General features: G+C 44.1%; 1 protein-coding gene across 1 annotated transcript in view; it reads right to left on the minus strand.

The window, feature by feature from the left end:
- Nucleotides 1-21,134, minus strand: part of ITGA9 (integrin subunit alpha 9) — a 569,728-nt gene that overhangs the window by 408,865 nt on the left and 139,729 nt on the right. The window contains exon 5 of the mRNA XM_077491718.1: nt 20,479-20,546. Within this exon, the coding sequence (XP_077347844.1) occupies nt 20,479-20,546 (68 nt within the window). The remainder of the gene's footprint in view (nt 1-20,478; nt 20,547-21,134) is intronic.

Genomic DNA, 21,134 nt, shown 5'->3' on the forward strand with positions numbered 1-21,134 from the left:
TTGAGACAACAGAGTGTGATATCAAGATAGGGCTGCCTTACCTTTGTAAACTTTTTGGGGCAAGCTCGGCCCTTGTAGATCAGCTTAATTGAAGGTAGATCTGTATTGACCAAACTGTAAAAATGGTGTATTGAAGGTGCAACTGCATTTTTTACAGTTCAGCAAGACTAATTTCCGAGCATAGAATAGCAATATATAGTTATCAAAATACAAGCATGTGTCCGAGGTACAAAGTCAATCAAGATGCATCACAACTCAACACTTCTGGGGTATGGGGGACTGGCAGATAAAGGTTGGTTTTAAAGAAGGAGAATACATTCTGCGAACAGGTAGACAGGTTAGGGCAAGCCTCGAACATATGCAAAAGCTCTGCACCCACCCGCATCACTGGATTTGATTGACCGCAGCGGGAGCCAATGGCTCCCTCTGCTATCAATCCATCCAATGAGGACCCGAGACATCGGCTGGAGCTGCTGGGCTCATGCTCGTCGCTGGATCGGATTCAGGTAAGATATACCTTGAGACTTTACAACTCCTTTATGGTAGCCTCAAAGTGTTTGCTCTCAGCCCTTGTACACACGGTCGGAGATTCAGACGGAATGTGTCCGTTTGGACCATTTTGTCGGATATTCCGACTGTGTGTGGTCTCCATTGGACTGTTTCCGTCGGAGTATCCGACGGACCAAGTTTTCCAACTTGTTGGTAAGATTTTCCAACAAAATGCTCCGATCGGACATACTCCGATCATGTGTAGAGAATTCCGATCGGACAAAGTGCCACGCATGCTCAGATCAAATTCCTACATCAAAGCGATTGGCTACTAGCCTGAATGTAGTCCCGTCGTAACGAAAATAACGTCATCACGTTCTGAACGATCGGACATTCTGACAACTTTGTCCGACCGTGTGTATACAACAGTTTCGGACAAAATCCGTCGGACAAAATCCAACGGATTTGGTTGTCAGAATCTCCGACTGCGTGTACAAGGGCTTACAGTGTTTGTCGATATTCCATGTGCTAAAAAAGCATGCATAAAAGAAGAGGTTTTTATTTAATGATCCTTTGTCCTGAGGTTTGTGTGTGCCTGTGAAACCCTTGACTGTAGAAAAGAAACTAAGGTATAAATAGTGGGTACAAGGACTATGGCATTGGCATACAGTGAGTAAGTTCAGGTTGTACTTAACCACATACCTTTTATCCACACTTAGTTCTGTGTGGACAATCAGACAGTTTAACACGTGCATTACGCATACTGCTGCTTTTTTCTTTTCAGTGTTTCCAAAGGGTGCACCAAGTTTTCCATAGTTGCACTAGGTTTTTACAAATTTGCAAATGTACACAACTGAAACCTTCTTTGTATTGTAAATTTCAAATATATTTAATGGGTTATCTTTAATTATATGGTCAACAGTGAGGCACAACACCATGAGACCTGGTGAAAATGTTCATACCATAGACCCCCCCCCCCCCCCCAAAAAAAAATTCAGTGTCCTCAGGAAGCCTTAAAGTAGGAATACTAAATTGACCATCCAACACCTGCAGGTGCCTGCTATGTCATACCACTGGCAGTGTTCTAACTTTCACCTGACTTGAGGTTCATTATAAAATGCCACATTTAATTCACAAAGGAAAAACCAGCTATGATACTGCCGATTACTGGCATACAAATCATCCATTTACTGTATAAGACCAGTTCACATAAGCAAGGACTTTTTCTTAAATGTGACATTGAACATGAAAAGATAATGCAGCATGGGTGGTGTGGAAACCTTACTAGGAGAGGTCAAGTACATTTGGATGCCAGACAGAGCCTAACAAGGAAGCATCTGTTGCTGATAGAGCTTTCACTGTTATTAACCACACAAGTGATTTTTGTCACCTGTTTCCCTTTTCTTTTAAAAATATTAGGTCAGTTGACATCTTGCTTCATCCATTTTTAGATGTCTGAAATAGAAAGGTATGATGTGTAGACAGATTAGGAAAATGCTGCAAAACTTACAAAATGTTATTGCCCAGAGACTCTTTCATAAATCAATTATCCAGAGCAGCTTTACAAAAATAGATAACGTTGTCAGAAAGTATATTTCCATTAACAAGTGGTGAAATATCAACCTTTAGGGCCGGTAGACACAATGAAGCACACAGGAACAAGCGGTGCATTCCTGTGCGAGTCACATGCCATCTGGGTGCAGTTTGATTTCACCCCATTCTTTTGAGTGGGTGGTAATCATGCTGAACCGCACCAAAAGTAGTGCATGCACTACTTTAAAAAATGCACAGGAACCGGATCGCACTGTGTTTGGGCTATCATTAAAGTGATTGTAGACGCAGAAGTTTTTTTTTTATCTTAATGCATTCTATGCATTAAGATAAAAAGCCTTCTGTGTTCAGCAGCCCCCCTCAGCCCCTTTTATATTTAAGGTCCATCTAGATCCAGTAAAGTTGCAGGAGTGTCTCAGCTGCCCCCCTTATTGGCTGAGACAGCAGCGCAGCATCATTGGCTCCCGCTTCTGTCAATCAAACTCAGTCAGACAATAAGGAGAAAAAGGGGGATCTGTGTCTGAGTGGCTCAGGTCGGGTGCCCCCATAGCAAGCTGCTATGGGGGCACCCTCCCTCAACAGGAGAGTGGGGCCAGAAGCACCGAAGAGTAGTGATGGACGAACTTCCGACGGGACGTTTCGCGAAAGCGAAATGCGAACGGACCCAAACGTTCGCGAAACCGAACGTTCGCCGCGGGCCCCATTGACTTCAATGGGAGGCGAACTTTGCAAACCTTCATGTCGAATTTGCGGCCACGTGGTAATTATTAGGGGGTAAAACGTAGTCCCACCATCTGGACAATGACATAATACATGTATGAGGTGAATTTGGGATCGATAACTACAAGCATTTTTATTTTATTTGGGAAATTGTTCTAACAATTCAGGACTATGGAGCTAATGAAGGCAATGGAGGAGAGGGAAGGTCAGGGACCAGGGTAGGCAAAGAAGAGGGTGCAGGAAATGATCACCAGCAGCGTGACATACCGGAATGACACATGCACCGTGATAGAGGCATCTGACAGCAGCACCGTAATACAGAGCACTGACAGCAGCACCGTGACATACAGCGCTGACAGCAGCACCGTGACATACAGCGCTGACAGCAGCACCGTGACATACAGCGCTGACAGCAGCACCGTGACATACAGCGCTGACAGCAGCACCGTGACATACAGCGCTGACAGCAGCACCGTGACATACAGCGCTGACAGCAGCACCGTGACATACAGCGCTGACAGCAGCACCGTGACATACAGCGCTGACAGCAGCACCGTGACATACAGCGCTGACAGCAGCACCGTGACATACAGCGCTGACAGCAGCACCGTGACATACAGCACTGACAGCAGCACCGTAAGCAGCCCCAGGAGGAAGTCAGCACAGCACAGGGATGGTGTGATCCCCTCATAATAAGAACCCCCAGGAGGAAGTCAGCACAGCACAGGGATAGTGTGATCCCTTCATAATAAGAACCCCCAGGAGGAAGTCAGCACAGCACAGGGATATCATAAGCAGCCCCAGTAGAAATATGACACCGCTCAACCTCTTCAAAGAGGAGGGTAGGGGCATATAGTACGGTGTGCTTTTTTGGGTCAAGGAAGTGAGCCAAATGAATTAAGAAGGTCTGTGTGCTTGATTAAAAAAATAGTTTATAGACATATACATGGTCTACTGGTCACATGTGTTGAATTCCTCCGAGATCCATGCCTCATTCATTTTTAGAAATGTGAGGTAGTTAACACTGTGGTGAGCTAGGCGAGTACGCTTATCGGTCACAATCCCCCCTGCTGCGCTGAACGTCCTTTCGGACAGGACACTGGATGAGGGGCAAGCCAACAGTTCGATTGCAAATTGGGCAAGCTCTGGCCAGAGGTCAAGCCTGCCCACCCAGTAGTCTAGGGGTTCATCACTCCTCAGAGCGTCCACATCGGCCGTTAACCCAATGTAGTCGGACACCTGACGGTCTAGGCGTTCCCTGATGCTGGATCCGGATGACACCTGTCGATGGGTCGGCTGAAAGAATGACCTCATATCCGAAGTCACCAACACATCTTCAAACCGGCCTCTTCTTGCAGGCGCTGTTGGATTGGTACCCGCAAATCCTTCTCTGGGAGTGGGAATTGCTCCTCTGCCAGCGCACGCAAAAGCAGAATGCAGCATTTCTCGAAGCAAGGCCTGGAAGTGCTGCATTCTGACAGCCCTCTGCGACGGCGGTAACATTTCCGCCATTTTGTGTTTGTACCGGGGGTCTAAGTACGTTGCCACCCAGTACTGGTCCTTGACCCTCATGCTTTTTATACGGGGGTCCCTATTAAAACACTGGAGCATGAAGGCCCCCATTTGCACTAAAGTGGAAGCGGTGTGGTGGCCTGGCTCCTGCTCATCATCCAGGATAATGTCGTCCTCTTCATTCTCCTCTCCCCATCCTCGCACAACAGGGATCCCAGAAAGGTTTAAAGCATGCTCTTCTTGCTCCTGCTCATCCGCCCCGGCACCATCCTCCTCTGACTCCTCATCAGACTCCTGTTGTTGACTTGTCTCAGATAGAGTAGCCCCCCCTGGGAATTCATCCAGCATTGCGACTTCCTCATCTTCCCGCTCCTGCTCCTCCACAGCCTGATCAATGACACGACGCAATGCACGCTCCAGAAAGAAGGCATAAGGTACCATGTCACTGATGGCGCCATGGCTGCGACTGACCAGTTTGGTGATCTCCTCAAATGGCCGCAGAAGTCTGCATGTGTCGCGCATGAGCAGCCACTGGCGCGGTGAAAAAAAACCCAGCTCCCCAGAACCGTTTCTTTCGCAGAGTTCATACAGGTAGACGTTAACTGCACGTTTCTGCTGGAGCAGCCTATCAAGCATATAGAAGGTTGAGTTCCATCGCGTCGGGCAATCGCAAATAAGACGTCTGACCGGCAGATGGTGTCGCCGCTGAATGTCAGCAAGGCGAGCCATGGCCGTGTAAGATCTTCTGAAATGGGCCGAGATTTTCCTTGCCTGCCGCAAGATGTCCTGGACCCCAGGGTATTTGACAAGGAATCGCTGCACGACCAAGTTTAAGACGTGTGCCATGCACGGCACGTGCGTGATTTTGCCCTGTTTCAATGCGCTAAGCAGATTGGCACCGTTGTCACACACCACTTTACCAACTGTCAAATTGAGCGGTGTTAGCCACTCATCTGCCTGTGAACGCAAAGCTGAAAGGAGTGCCGGGCCAGTGTGGCTCTTTGCTTCCAGGCACAACAGACGCAGCACGGCATGGCAACGTCTCACCTGGCATGTGGAATAGGTTCTGGGGAGCTTGGGCGGTGCAGTGGAAGAGACGCTAGCAGCGGAAAAGGAGGAGGCAGCTGAGGAGGAGAGGGAGGAGGATGGAGTAGGAGGAGGAGAAGAAGAGTCAGGCCTGCATGCAATCCGTGGCGGTAAAACCAAATCTACACGGGTGCCACGGGTTACATGCTTGACGGCCGTCAGAAGGTTCACCCAGTGGGCAGTAAAACTGATATACCTTCCCTGCCCGTGTTTGCTAGACCACGTGTCTGTGGTCAGATGTATCTTGGCACCGACACTGTGTGCCAGAGATACATTCACTTGCCGCTGAACATGGCCATATAGCTCTGGGATGCCCTTCTCTGAGAAATACTTCCTTCCTGGGACCTTCCATTGTGGTGTTCCAATGGCCACAAATTTGCGAAAGGCCTCCGAGTCCACCAGTTTATATGGCAGTAGTTGGCGGGCTATGAGTTCTGACAAGCCAGCCGCCAACCGTTGGGCAAGAGGGTTATCCGGCGTCATCATTTTTTTACGCTCAAACATTAGGCCCACGGAAGCCTGCCTTTTTGCAGAAAAATGTGAGCTTGGCGTGATGGAAGGTGGAGTGGAGGACAATTGTGAGGAGAGAGGAGAAGGAGAAGTAGAAGACGAGGCTGGACGGTGAGAGCCTGCAGTGTGGCTTTGTGTGTTCCGTTGCTCCCACTGGGCTCGGTGATGGCTGCTCATGTGCCTTCTTAAGGCGGTCGTCCCTAGGTGAGTATTGGGCTTACCGCGACTAACGCGTTGACTGCAAAGATTGCAGATGGCAACGCTATTGTCAGCAGCGGACACGTTAAAAAAAGCCCACACTGCGGAGCCATGTGCCGGTGTCCTGGGAGCGCCAGATGTGACCGTACATGGTCGATGACTCGCTCCTGATACATTTGCAGTCTGCTTTGTCCCTGCTGTGCAATGTAAGTCATTGCTGCTTCTCCTCCCTATCTGCTGGTCCATATCTCCCTCTGAACTCCCCTCCTCTTCCTCTCTTGTGGGCACCCACGTGACATCACTAGACACGTCATCATCAACGTCACCTTCCCCACCGCTATAAGTAGAGATCTCGGAGTAGGCAGCAACACCGGGGACCAACCTCCTCCTTGGGCTGATCTGGGTACTGGCGTCAGACTGCTGAGTAGCGCTTGTTGCTACCTCCTCTTCCTGATCCAATACCAAGAGTGGCTGCGCATCAGAAATGTCCTCTTGATATGGATCGGAAAATAATTCCAGTGACTCAAGCGGAAGGTATGTGGTGGTGGTGGTGGTGGTCGTGTTGTTGGTGGTAGTGTCTTTGGGGGTGCACATAGCAGAGAGTGAAGAAGAGGGTGCAGATCGAGAGGATGAGGAGGGTGCAGAAGAGTAAGGCTGAGCGAGCCACTCAACCAAGTCTGGTGCATCCTTTAAAGTAATTGAACGCACCTTCTGCAACTTCCCACTTTGGCTCAAGCCTGTTGCTCCTGCCCTACCCCTACCACCCCTGCGGAAGGGCCTGCCTCTTCCTCTGCCTGTCATTTTTTAAATGACCCTGTGACAAAACTCTTAGTCCCTATACCGATGAAGGACTGCTGCAGTATAGGGCAGCGGTCAGCAGTGGTGCACGTCAACCCTATCTATTGTGGACCGATAGCGGTCCTTACAGAACAGCAGACTGTACCGCACTCAAGCCTATGTACCGTAGCACCCTATACCAAGTTACCAGTCCTTATAAGAACTTTTGTGGAACAAGCAGGTTGTGTGTTAGTGATTAGCAGACTGTACGTCAGTCCCTATACCGCTGAAGGACTGCTGCAGTATAGGTGAGCGGTCAGCAGTGGTGCACGTCAACCCTATCTATTGTGGACCTATAGCGGTCCTTACAGAACAGCAGACTGTACCGCACTCAAGCCTATGTACCGTAGCACCCTATACCAAGTTACCAGTCCTTATAAGAACTTTTGTGGACCAAGCAGGTTGTGTATTAGTGTTTAGCAGACTGTACGTCAGTCCCTATACCGCTGAAGGACTGCTGCAGTATAGGTGAGCGGTCAGCAGTGGTGCACGTCAACCCTATCTATTGTGGACCGATAGCGGTCCTTACAGAACAGCAGACTGTACCGCACTCAAGCCTATGTACCGTAGCACCCTATACCAAGTTACCAGTCCTTATAAGAACTTTTGTGGACCAAGCAGGTTGTGTATTAGTGTTTAGCAGACTGTACGTCAGTCCCTATACCGCTGAAGGACTGCTGCAGTATAGGGCAGCGGTCAGCAGTGGTGCACGTCAACCCTATCTATTGTGGACCGATAGCGGTCCTTACAGAACAGCAGACTGTACCGCACTCAAGCCTATGTACCGTAGCACCCTATACCAAGTTACCAGTCCTTATAAGAACTTTTGTGGACCAAGCAGGTTGTGTATTAGTGTTTAGCAGACTGTACGTCAGTCCCTATACCGCTGAAGGACTGCTGCAGTATAGGGCAGCGGTCAGCAGTGGTGCACGTCAACCCTATCTATTGTGGACCGATAGCGGTCCTTACAGAACAGCAGACTGTACCGCACTCAAGCCTATGTACCGTAGCACCCTATACCAAGTTACCAGTCCTTATAAGAACTTTTGTGGAACAAGCAGGTTGTGTGTTAGTGATTAGCAGACTGTACGTCAGTCCCTATACCGCTGAAGGACTGCTGCAGTATAGGTGAGCGGTCAGCAGTGGTGCACGTCAACCCTATCTATTGTGGACCGATAGCGGTCCTTACAGAACAGCAGACTGTACCGCACTCAAGCCTATGTACCGTAGCACCCTATACCAAGTTACCAGTCCTTATAAGAACTTTTGTGGACCAAGCAGGTTGTGTATTAGTGTTTAGCAGACTGTACGTCAGTCCCTATACCGCTGAAGGACTGCTGCAGTATAGGGCAGCGGTCAGCAGTGGTGCACGTCAACCCTATCTATTGTGGACCGATAGCGGTCCTTACAGAACAGCAGACTGTACCGCACTCAAGCCTATGTACCGTAGCACCCTATACCAAGTTACCAGTCCTTATAAGAACTTTTGTGGAACAAGCAGGTTGTGTGTTAGTGATTAGCAGACTGTACGTCAGTCCCTATACCGCTGAAGGACTGCTGCAGTATAGGTGAGCGGTCAGCAGTGGTGCACGTCAACCCTATCTATTGTGGACCTATAGCGGTCCTTACAGAACAGCAGACTGTACCGCACTCAAGCCTATGTACCGTAGCACCCTATACCAAGTTACCAGTCCTTATAAGAACTTTTGTGGACCAAGCAGGTTGTGTATTAGTGTTTAGCAGACTGTACGTCAGTCCCTATACCGCTGAAGGACTGCTGCAGTATAGGGCAGCGGTCAGCAGTGGTGCACGTCAACCCTATCTATTGTGGACCGATAGCGGTCCTTACAGAACAGCAGACTGTACCGCACTCAAGCCTATGTACCGTAGCACCCTATACCAAGTTACCAGTCCTTATAAGAACTTTTGTGGACCAAGCAGGTTGTGTATTAGTGTTTAGCAGACTGTACGTCAGTCCCTATACCGCTGAAGGACTGCTGCAGTATAGGGCAGCGGTCAGCAGTGGTGCACGTCAACCCTATCTATTGTGGACCGATAGCGGTCCTTACAGAACAGCAGACTGTACCGCACTCAAGCCTATGTACCGTAGCACCCTATACCAAGTTACCAGTCCTTATAAGAACTTTTGTGGAACAAGCAGGTTGTGTGTTAGTGATTAGCAGACTGTACGTCAGTCCCTATACCGCTGAAGGACTGCTGCAGTATAGGTGAGCGGTCAGCAGTGGTGCACGTCAACCCTATCTATTGTGGACCGATAGCGGTCCTTACAGAACAGCAGACTGTACCGCACTCAAGCCTATGTACCGTAGCACCCTATACCAAGTTACCAGTCCTTATAAGAACTTTTGTGGACCAAGCAGGTTGTGTATTAGTGTTTAGCAGACTGTACGTCAGTCCCTATACCGCTGAAGGACTGCTGCAGTATAGGGCAGCGGTCAGCAGTGGTGCACGTCAACCCTATCTATTGTGGACCGATAGCGGTCCTTACAGAACAGCAGACTGTACCGCACTCAAGCCTATGTACCGTAGCACCCTATACCAAGTTACCAGTCCTTATAAGAACTTTTGTGGAACAAGCAGGTTGTGTGTTAGTGATTAGCAGACTGTACGTCAGTCCCTATACCGCTGAAGGACTGCTGCAGTATAGGGCAGCGGTCAGCAGTGGTGCACGTCAACCCTATCTATTGTGGACCGATAGCGGTCCTTACAGAACAGCAGACTGTACCGCACTCAAGCCTATGTACCGTAGCACCCTATACCAAGTTACCAGTCCTTATAAGAACTTTTGTGGAACAAGTGAGTTGTGAATGTTTAGCAGACTGCAGCAGAAGGGCAGCAGTCAAGTATAATATCCTTTCTATATTTGGAAGAAAGAATATTATACATGTACAAGCCTATTACTGTACCACTGATACCAGTCCTGAAAAGAACCTTTGTGGAACTAATAATAACAGCAAGTCTTTAAAATTACCCTCACTGCCTGACAACACTGCTTCCTTCCTGTCCCTATACAAATTGGCAAAAAAAGAGAACGATTAGTGGTTACTGGAACAGCTCTTTTGTGGACCTTGATAGTAACAGCTAATGATGATGATGATGATGATGATGATGAAAGACTAATCTGGCTGTCCCTGTAGCATACACCGTCCTTTCCCTTTCTCTAAACTAACAAAAGACACTCAGGCTGCTGCAAGAATCAGCAGCACAGCAAACCTATCAACACCTAACACCTATACCAGTCCTGAAAAGAACTTTTGTGTACCAAATAGCTAGTGGTTTATCTCTCCCTACTCCACACAGGAACCTGTCCCTATCGTAACAGAAGAAAGAATGTAAAATGGCCACCGGATCGGGTGTATTTATAGGTTAGGGGGAATGTACAAGTGTCCATGTGCTGTCATGTCTCAATTGGCTGTCCTGTATCACATGATAAACGTGTCACCAAAGGTTAAAGTTCTTGTATACATTAAACACGTAAGTCCGCCGCGGCGAACGACGGAAAAAGGCGTTCGAACGTGCGGACCGCGAATGTCGGAAATTCGCCGCGAAACGACCGCCGGGCGAACCGTTCGGCCATCACTACCGAAGAGTGACCCAAAAAGAGAATGATCTGGGTTGCTCTGTGCAAAACCACTGCACAGAGCAGGTACTGTAAGTATAACATGTTTGATATTTTTAACTAAAAAAAAACTAGACATTGACACAGGCTGCAGATCACAATTATTTGTGCACATTCCCTTAAATAAGAAAATAATGAAATGCAATGTACAGTGTACTTTCACTATTCTAATTTACATATTGTGAATTATTATTGCAGTATTTATCATAAATTCATTTTTGCACTTTAAACTTTTGCACCTTGCTTTTTGTTACTATACTGTATAGATTCCAACAGAGAGTGTTAGTTTAGCCACTACAGAGAGTCTCTGTGGACCAGTGCAATTAGTGTCTGCCTTTAACAACTATTGATTCATAGTTATGAGCAAGTTAGATGACTCATCTTATAGACTTATGTTTTGAATGGTGAAGTAAAGCACAACCATTGTGTAGCATTGCAGAGCAGTAATGAGCGAACATGAATGCACCCATAAACTGTACATAATGCATAATTACAAAGGTAAAAATTTGATTTTTTAAAAAAAACACATATTGATAATATTTTTATCAAGTCGATCCATTTTACAGGTTTAAAAAATTTAAATGACTATGTATTTTTTTTTAAAAAACCTGCAAAGTTTGAATGTAAAAAAATGACTCAACTGCTCCCTTTGAGCAATTTTATCTTCAGGGTCCATACACACTAGGAGCAGAAAAAAATGCCAAAAAAGTGGTATAACAAAAGCTCATAGAAGCTCATATTGCACAAGAGTTGAAGGCATTAGCTTTTTTAGCCATTTTTTTCCAAAACATTCCCCTCTGCTCATTTTTCATTATAATCAATGTACACTTGAAAACACCGACCGCTTCTAAACGTCGTATTTATAAGTGTTCAGCATTTTCTCTGTTTGAAAATGCCTTTTTAAAAAGCACCTGTAATGGGGTATTTTTCTGCCTCTAAACTCTCCTCTTGAAATATGCATCTAAACTCCCTAATGTGCATGGATGCATAGGCTAACACTGATCAGCCTTTACATGTTGGGTGGGGGGTTTGGGGAACCCACACAACTCATGTAGAAGCAGTGTTTTTAAGCCCAGTGTGCATGGACCCTAAAGCCCTATAAGCTTCTTATTTAATCTGATTATCTGTTCCCTTTGACCTTGAAGGCCTGAGTTTAAGCACATGGCCCATAGATATGAGTATGTTCCCTGATCCAGCTGAAAAGCCACTTTTGGTGACTGTCATCCATTGTCCATGGGCAACTATGGTGTTGTTGACTTTGAAATTCACAGCCAGAAATGTAGCTAAACCTGTATTGATTATATTCAGACAAATGCTTCACCAACATATCATGCCTGAGAGCAGGAACATGTCTTCTAATAAATTAATAAAACCATGGTTCTATAAATTCAATGAGAGAGAGTAAAGGTAGAAAATGATGCAGAAATATGCTGGACTAGCAGAACAGGGTCACCAGCTAAAGCGTATCTAAGCCCTAACAATGAACTTCTCTTTTTTGGTCCCTTTTGTTCTGATAAATATACCTTTGAAATAGGTTTTTATGCTCTGTTTGACAAGTTCAGAAAAAACTGTTGATCTTGCCAAAAATCTTGAAAGTTCTTAGCTTCCCATGCTCTCTGCCTGTGCTCTCTGTCCTCTGTTAGCCATGAGGGTGCTTCCTGTGATGTGTCATGAGGACAAACACTGCAGTTTTGGTTACTGAAGCCCCCTGATTCCCTCGTGAAGACTGGGGAGAATAATAAATGCAATACCTTCACCATCTCCCCATCATTTGTAACCAGATGTCCTTCCTCATGCTTTATGTGGCCAAAATGGTCTGTCCTCCCTTTTTTACTGTTTATATACTTAAAGAATATTTGGGGATTTTTGCTCTCCTCCACTATGTGTCTTTTGTGTTCTATCTTAGCCGCCCTAATTGCACCCTTGCATTCTTTGTAAAGTCTAAATGCTCATGATGATCCCTCAGCCTTGTCTTTTTTGAAGGCCTTCTCCTTTGCTTTTATATGCATTTTTACATTAGAGTTTAGCCATCCAGGACTTTTGTTTGCTCTTTTAAATGTATTTCCCAATGAGATGTACTGACTAATGCCCTTATTTAATATGCTCTTAAAGAAAACCCATCTCTTCTCCGTGTTCATTGTTTCTAAGATTTTATCCCAATTTATATCTTCTAGCAAGGGTCGTAGGTTAGGTAAGTTGGCTCTTTTGAAATTCTGTGTTCCCCTTGTGTTTTCTATTTGTGTGATTTATACTGAACCCAATTGACCTGAGATCATTGTTTCCTAAATTTCCCCTTATTTCCACATCCGTGATCAGGTCTGTATTGTTGGTAATCAGTAGATCTAGTAATGCCTTGTTTCTAGTTGGTGCATCTACCATCTGACCCATGAAATTGTCCTGCAAGACATTTAGGAACTAGGGAGCCTTGGACTAATTTGTGGTTCCCTCTGCCCAGTCTATGTCTGGATAATTAAAATCCCCCATTATGATAATACTTCCCATCCAAATTGTTATAGGAGGTCCATCTCCCCCTCCTCCATCAGGTTAGGGGGCCTATAGCATACTCCCAGTATTATTTTCCCCTTAGCTTCATCCCTTTGGAGCTCTACCCATGAGGATTCCACCTCCTCCCTAGCTCCCTTATTGATGTCATCTCTCACATTAACTTGTACAATGTTCTTAATATATAGGCATACCCCTCCCCATTTTTTACCCTCTCTATCCCTGCAATAAAGGGAATACCCTTGAATGGTTGCCAGCCAATCATGAAAGCTGTTGAACCAGGTCTCTGAAATTTCCACAAAATCTAAGTCCTCCTAGTTCAACAGTATCTCTTGTACGTCAGTCTCCTGGCATTGGTGAACATGCCACGTAGTTTAGACTGGTCGCATACTGTCTTCTTATTGTGTGTTCCGAGGTTGCAAATAGGATTTGTTACTATACTTACCTCGGGTTTATGTACTTTAGTCAACCTACCAATAATGCCCCCAATACTACCCTTTGAATATGTTCCACGCTGACTAGCTCTACCTCTGGATCCTCCCCCCATTACCTAGTTTAAAAACCCCTCTAACTTTTCGGCCATCTTCACTCCCAGCAGATCTACATCTTCCTCAATTAGGTGCAGTCCATCCCTTCTATAGAACTGGTGACCAACTGAGAAGTCGGCCCGGTTCTCCAGGAACCCAAACCCCTCCTTACTACACCAGCTCCTCAGTTTACTTCCCTAATCTCCTTATGCCTTTCTGGTGTGGCTCGATGTACCGGTAGTATTCCTGAGAATACAACCTTGGAGGTCCTTTTCCTCAAATTAGCTCTTAAGTCCCTAAAATTGTTCTTTAGGACACTCCATCTGCCTCTGACTTTGTCATTTGTGCCAACGTGCACCATGACAGCCAGGTCTTCCCCACTTTGGAGATTGGGCCACAGGGAAGTATTCCAACACGATAAAGACCCCAAACACACCTCCAAGATGACCTTTGCCTTGCTAAAGAAGCTGAAGGTAAAGGTGATGGACTGGCCAAGCAAGTCTCCAGACCTAAACCCTATTGAGCATCTGTGGGGCATGCTCAAACAGAAGGTGGAGGAGTCCAAGGTCTCTAACATCCACCAGCTCCATGATATCATCATGAAGGTGTGGGAGAGGACTCCAGTGGAAGCTCTGGTGAACTCCATGCCCAAAAGGGTTAAAGCAGTGCTGGAAAATAATGGTGGCCACACAAAATATTGACACTTTGGGCCCAATTTGGACATTTTCACTCAGGAGTGTACTTACTTTTGTTGCCAGCAGTTTAAACATTAATGGCTGTGTGTTGAGTTATTTTGAAGGGACAGCAAATTTAAATGTAATTTGGGAACAGTGTTCCGTGAATGAGTAATTGTCATTTGCAGTGTGACAGTGCTGAAATCTGAAAATTGGCCTGGGCATGAAGGCAGCGAAAGTGTCTGGAATTGAAGTGGTGAAACTTATTTAACAGCAGTCAAAAAAGAAAATCATGTATGCTCTGAACTTTAAAACATTCAATACAAGAAGACCACGTACTCTACATTTAGAATAGTTGGATTTCTAAAACTAGCAACACTAGTACACAAGTGCTAGAAATTTATAGCTACCCTTGCTTTTTATTCTAGAATACATTCTTAACAAGAGCAAGAGGGTGAGGAGTGAAACTCACAATTAAAGTGGTTAAGATTTCACAGTTACATTTTCGCTCAGGCTATATTAGTAGAAATTCTATACCTGCTAAGACAGCTGCTGTGAGTGTAGGAGAAATGTGGAGGCCTCTGTTTTAGGCCTCTGTTACACAAACTAAGCCGAGGAGATTCTTCATTACGTCAGGAAAAGTATAAACAATGTCCTTGTAAATTAAAGATTAGATGTCATTGTTTCCATTTACAGGCACAGATTTCCAAAGATGTCTTCCAGCCAACTTTCCTTGCGTAAACAATAATGGGTCACTTTAACCTGTTTCCATAACATGGCTTACTCGTAATCAGCAAAACTTTTTTTATGTAAACTATTCTTATTCACGAGTAGTTAGAAGAATAGAATAGTAAACAGAAAACAATGCTTTACAAAATTAGAATCCAATAAGGATGACTTTTTTTCTCTTTCTCAAGTCAGGAAATGACATAAAAAAATGTGGCTTTGGCTTCAAATATAATATAAACTTTTTCATCCTAGAGTTATTTTACACAAGTTCCAGACCCTCAATATTTTATGGTTTTGTCTCATCTATAGTCACTTTCTAGTTTGTCTCCCCAGGCAGTTCCTGATCATAGCCAAGGAAAAGCCATATATCAAGCACGCATGCGATTTTCTTCCTCCACGACTAGTCACACCTTTATAGCCCACCTCCTGCTAGGGATGCTTCTTGCTTTCAGTTGGCTATCTTTCAGGAACAGTTCATAAATATTACCCTCATTTATGTGATGCAGGGGCAGCTTTTGTCCATTGAACTAGACATCGTTATATAGCAAAAATGGCAGCTGCTTTAACCAAATCTACATTTGGCCCATGGAAAATCGGACATGGTTAAACCAGCATGATTTTTTCATAATGAGCAAAGTAAAACATAGCCAGTTTTTGACTAAATTGATATTAAACACTCAATTCAGTAAGCACATTCAGCAGCTGATTTAATCACTGATTACGCAGCTTTTTAGCTTTTTAATCCCATGGAGCCAACCTTGCATGCAGGGACTGGAGCTGTGTCTCCCTACACTGTGCGCAACAATAGAAACACATAGCTCCATAGCCTAGAATGGTAAGGCTCTCCACTACTCTCCATGTGACTGAACTGTTTGTGAGCAACTTATGAAGTATATGCCCTGTGGAGTATTTGAGTACCGATTTCAGTGCAAGGTTCCGATCCAGTGTGCTGTATAGTCCATGAATATATGCTTCAGGCTACTGATGGTTTATATGCTCACTACGCTTCGCCATCTGGTAAGCACATTACTATCCTGGTGGTCGGGCATGTTTCTTCACTCTGCAAAGTATATGTGAAGTCACCGTGGTGTTTAAATCAGGACTTTTATTTTGGACCTTTTTTTGTTTTCTATAAACACCATTTTTCCATCTTTGCAAATGTTTTCATGATATTGTCATCTGCAATTGATGAATGGTAGATATGGATTTATAGATGTGGTTTGAACTGTTTTATTTTATTTTATTAATTTTTTTTTGTATTTTTCATTGATTGGCGCAGCTCTTCAAATTGTCTGCAGTACTCCTCCCTCCTCTTCACCAAGCTAAAAGACTGACTCCAGATAGCACTGAGCACTGCTAACTCTTATTTTTAACAAAGAGTTTACTGGGTAATAATTATTTTATTGTGCCTATTGTGTTTTTAGTTTTAGTTAAATTAATCACTTGACCACTGGGCACTTAAACACCCTTAATAACCAGACCAATTTTCAGCTTTCGGTGCTCTCACATTTTGAATGACAATTACTCAGTCATGCAACACTGGACCTATATGAAATTTTTGTCCTTTTTTTACACACAAATGGAGCTTTCTTTTGGTGGTATTTAATCACCGCTGGGTTTTTTATTTTTTGTGCTATAAAAGAAAAAATACAGAAAATTCTGTAAAAAAATGAATTTTTCTTCATTTCTGTTATAAAATTTAACAGATTAGTAATTTTTTCTTCATAAATTTTGGCCAAAATTTATACCACTACATATCTTTGGTAAAAATAAGTACAAATTGGTGGATATTATTTGGTCTTTGTGAAAGTTATAGAGTCCACAAGCTATGGTGCCAATATCTGAAAATTGATCACACCTGAAGTACTGACGGCCTATTTCAGTTCTTGAGACCCTAACATGCCAGAAAAGTACAAATACCCCCCAAATGACCCCTTTTTGGAAAGAAGACATTCCAAGGTATTTAGTAAGAGACATGATGAGTTTTTTGAAGTTGTCATTTTTTCCCACAATTATTTGCAAAATCAAGATTTTTTTTACTTTTTTTTTTTTTTTCACAAAATTGTCATATTATCAGTTTATCAGTTTATTTCTCACACAGCATATGCATACCACAAATTACACCCCAAAACACATTCTGCTATTACTCCCGAGTACAGCGATATCACATGTGTGAGACTTTTACACAGTGTGGCCACATACAGAGGCCCAACATGCATGGAGCGCCATCAGGCGTTCTGGAGCACCCAGGACAATTCTGACATTTCTCTCCTACATAAAAATCATCATTTATTTGCTAGAAAATTACATCGAATCCCAAAACATTATATATGTTTTTTTCGCAAACACCCTGGAGAATACAATGGTGGTCGTTGCAACTTTTTATCTCGCACGGTATTTGCGCAGCAATTTTTCGAATGCTTTTTTTTGGAAAAAAAACTGTTTTGTGCTTAAAAAAAAAAAACACAGTAAAGTTAGCCCAATTTTTGCATAATGTGAAAGATGAAGTTACACCGAGTAAATCGATACCTAACATGTCACTCTTCAAAATTGCACAGGCTCGTGGAATGGCGCCAAACGTCACTACTTAAAAATCCCCATAGGCGACGATTTAATTTTTTTTTTACTGGTTATATGTTTTGAGTTACAGAGGAGGTCTAGGGCTAGAATTATTGCTCTCGCTCTAACGTTCGCAGCGATACCTCACATGTGTGGTTTGAACACCGTTTTCATATGTGGGCGGGACTTACGTATGCATTCGCTTCTGCATGCGAGCACATGGGGACAGGGGCGCTTTAAAAAAAAATAAAAAAACTTATTGTTCATTTTACTTTATTTATTTTAGTTTGACATTTTTTTCCCCAAAAATAATTTTTTTGATCACTTTTATTCCTATTACAAGGAATGTAAACATCCCTTGTAATAGGAATATGGCATGACAGGTCCTCTTTACAGTGAGATATGGGGTCAATAAGACCCCGCATCTCACCTCTAAGCTGGGAAGTCTGAAAAAAAAAAAAGATTCTGGATTTGATCGTATTGACGAGTCGGTAGAAGCACCGGAGGGTGGCGGGAGGGGGGGGTGTCTATGGCTGGGTATTGCAGGGTATCACCGACTATGGCTGGGTATGGCTGGGTATATCAGAGTATGGCTGGGTATCTCAGAGTATGGCGTTGCAGAGTATTGCGTTGCAGAGCATTGCAGGATATTGGCGGGTGTTGCAGAGCATTGCAGAGTGTTGCACGGTATTGGTGGGTGTTGCAGAGCATTGCAGAGTGTTGCAGAGCATTGCAGAGTGTTGCAGGGTATTGTCGGGTGTTGCAGAGCGTTGCAGGGTATTGCAGAGTGTTGCAGAGTATTGCAGGGTATTGCAGAGTGTTGCAGAGTATTGCAGAGTATTGCAGAGTATTGCAGATTATTGCAGGGTATTGCAGGGTATTGCAGAGTAATGCAGAGTAATGCAGGGTATTGCAGAGTATTGCAGAGTAATGCAGAGTATTGCAGAGTAATGCAGAGTAATGGCAGGGTATTTGCAGGGAATTGAGGGGTTAATTTTCGGTGAGCAGCGATGTGGGCACTGCAGATGCAGCCCACATCGCTGCTGACACCGATCTCTTCCCCCTCCGCTGTTCCGATCGGTACAGAGAGGGGGAGGGAGGAACCGGCGTCATGTTATGTTATGTTAGGTTTGTTTACAAGTGATCACTCCGCTATGAGCGGCCGTTTACCGTGATGCGCCGGGTCCTATGGACCCGGCGGTCACGGATGCTCTCGAGTGCGCGCCCCAGGGGGCGCGCGAGAGCAGAATTCTGGGAGTACGTCATATGACGGCCTCCCAGAGTTAAGAAACCGCCCTGTAGCCGTCATTCGGCTATAGGGCGGTTATTAAGTGGTTAAAACAATGCTGAGGGTTTAATATTACTTTAATATTACGTTAACCAAAATTGTTCTTCAGTCTGCTAAGTAAGGTAGCTTACCAAACATGCATATGTTATTCTGTAATTTATCCCTGTTATAAATACACAAACATTTTGTTCTTGGTACCAAGGAAAAGTAATTTCCAAACAAAATAGAGGCTTTTTCTTGTGGACTGACATTGCAGGATCCCTGGACGGGCAAATGTCCTCATAGTAAGGCTGGGTTCACACCGCAGAAAAGAGCTGCTCAGAACAGGGGGTCCGGTGCGTCCCTCTTCATCCTTTCAGGTGCGATTTCAGCCCGAATTTTTAGCTGAAATCGAACCTGAACTGGACCGAAAGACGCACAGAACTCCTGTGCAATTTGCAACTAGAGCAGCTCCGGAGATGTGTGAATCGGCTCCATAGAGATCTACAATCTCCTGACATGACAGTGGGGATTCAATTTGAAATAATAGTAACCCAGCTTCAAAGTCAACAGCTACAGTATTTGTAGCTGCTGACTTAAAAAAAAAAATTCCAGACTGGAGCTCCTCTTTAACCACTTGCCGACTGGCACACGCCAATGTACGTCATCAGAATGGCACGGACAGGCAAATGGGCGCACGGGTACATCCCTTTAAATTTGCCGCTGTGCCATAGCATGCACGCGCCGGTCGGAAACCTCTGTGAGATCGGGGAGGAAGAATGGGGAGATGCTAATGTAAACAAGCCTCTCCCCATTCTGCCTAGTGACAGTATCACTGATCTCTGCTCCATGTGTTCAGAGCCAAGATCAGTGACGTGTCATACACAGTTACACCCCCCCCCCCACAGTTAGAAACACGCCCTAGGGCTCACTTAACCCCTCCCCGCCGCCTAGTGGTTAACCTCTTCACTGCCAGTGTCATTTAATCAGGGAATCAGGGCATTTGTATAGCACTGATTGCTATGTAAATGACAATGGCCACAAAAATGTGTCAAAAATGTCCGATGTATCCACCATAATGTCGCAGTTATGATAAAAATCGCTGATTGCCACCATTACTAGTAAAAAAAAAAATTATTAATAAAAATGGCATAAAATTATCCACTATTTTGTAAACATAACTTTTGCGCAAACCAATCAGTAATCGCTTATTGCGATTTTTTTTACCAAAAATACGTATCGGCCTAAACTGAGGAAAGAAAATGTTTTTTATATATTTTTGGGGGATATTTATTATAGCAAATTTTAAAAAATAATGCGTTTTTTTCAAAATTGATGCTCTTTTTTTGTTTATACAACAAAAATTAAAAACCGCTGGGGTAATCAAATATTACCAAAAGAAAGCTCTATTTTTGGGAAAAAAAGGACGTCAATTTTGTTTGGGAGCCAAGTCGCATTACCGCACACTTGTCAGTTAAAGTGACTCAGTGCCGAATCACAAAAAAGTGCTCTGGTCTTTGGCCTGCAAAATGGTACAGGGCTTAAGTGGTTAATATTTTACAAACAGTTCAGAACATCTATGACACCAGTACAAGATGCATTTTCATTTACTATAAAACTACAACTAATTAGACAATATTATAGTTTTTATTATTATATAGTTAAATTATTACTAACCTCCATAAATGATCCTGCAGTCCCGGCTTGGCAAGAGCCATGTTCTTCTCCATATTTCTTTTTATATTCTGGAAGAAATAAAGATAACAATCTAGTATAGCATATTCTATATAGTTACATTTAGCTGTGTGAGGCCTAACATTGTTACACTTCACCACATATACCACCCAGCCTCAAAGGTCTAAACCTCATCCACATCGGGAACGAAATAAACCACAACTATGTAGGCCTGAAACAGACTGCATTTGAAATTAGTTACATATTTTTCAGCAGCACTTTCTTGTCAGTGTTTTTGAGTGGATGTTGGGAAGTATCACATTAATTACATCAGAACTGAAATACAAAGAATCCTGCACAGTAACAGCAGCAAAAACAACATGTAAATCCCCAAAGTCCTCTCCACAGTGCATGTACTGAGCTCTTTGTTTATATTTTACACAGAATACAGCAGCAGGCCATGCAACTAAAAGTTCACTTTAAAGCTGAACTCTGGGGGCGACAGCAAGGTACTATTAACGAACCTTCATTCCTGAGACTGTAGGGTTAATGCAACCCCTGAAAGTGATGTAAGCACTAAACTTCTTCCACTGAAACAGACAATCAAGGCTCCATTCATAAAACATCTTGCATCCTTTTCAAAGAATATAAGGCGATCT

Source organism: Lithobates pipiens, unplaced genomic scaffold, assembly GCF_037356315.1.
Source record: "Lithobates pipiens isolate NorthernLeopardFrog02 unplaced genomic scaffold, aLitPip1_a1.2 Scaffold_19, whole genome shotgun sequence".
In the NCBI taxonomy this organism is placed as follows: domain Eukaryota; kingdom Metazoa; phylum Chordata; class Amphibia; order Anura; family Ranidae; genus Lithobates; species Lithobates pipiens.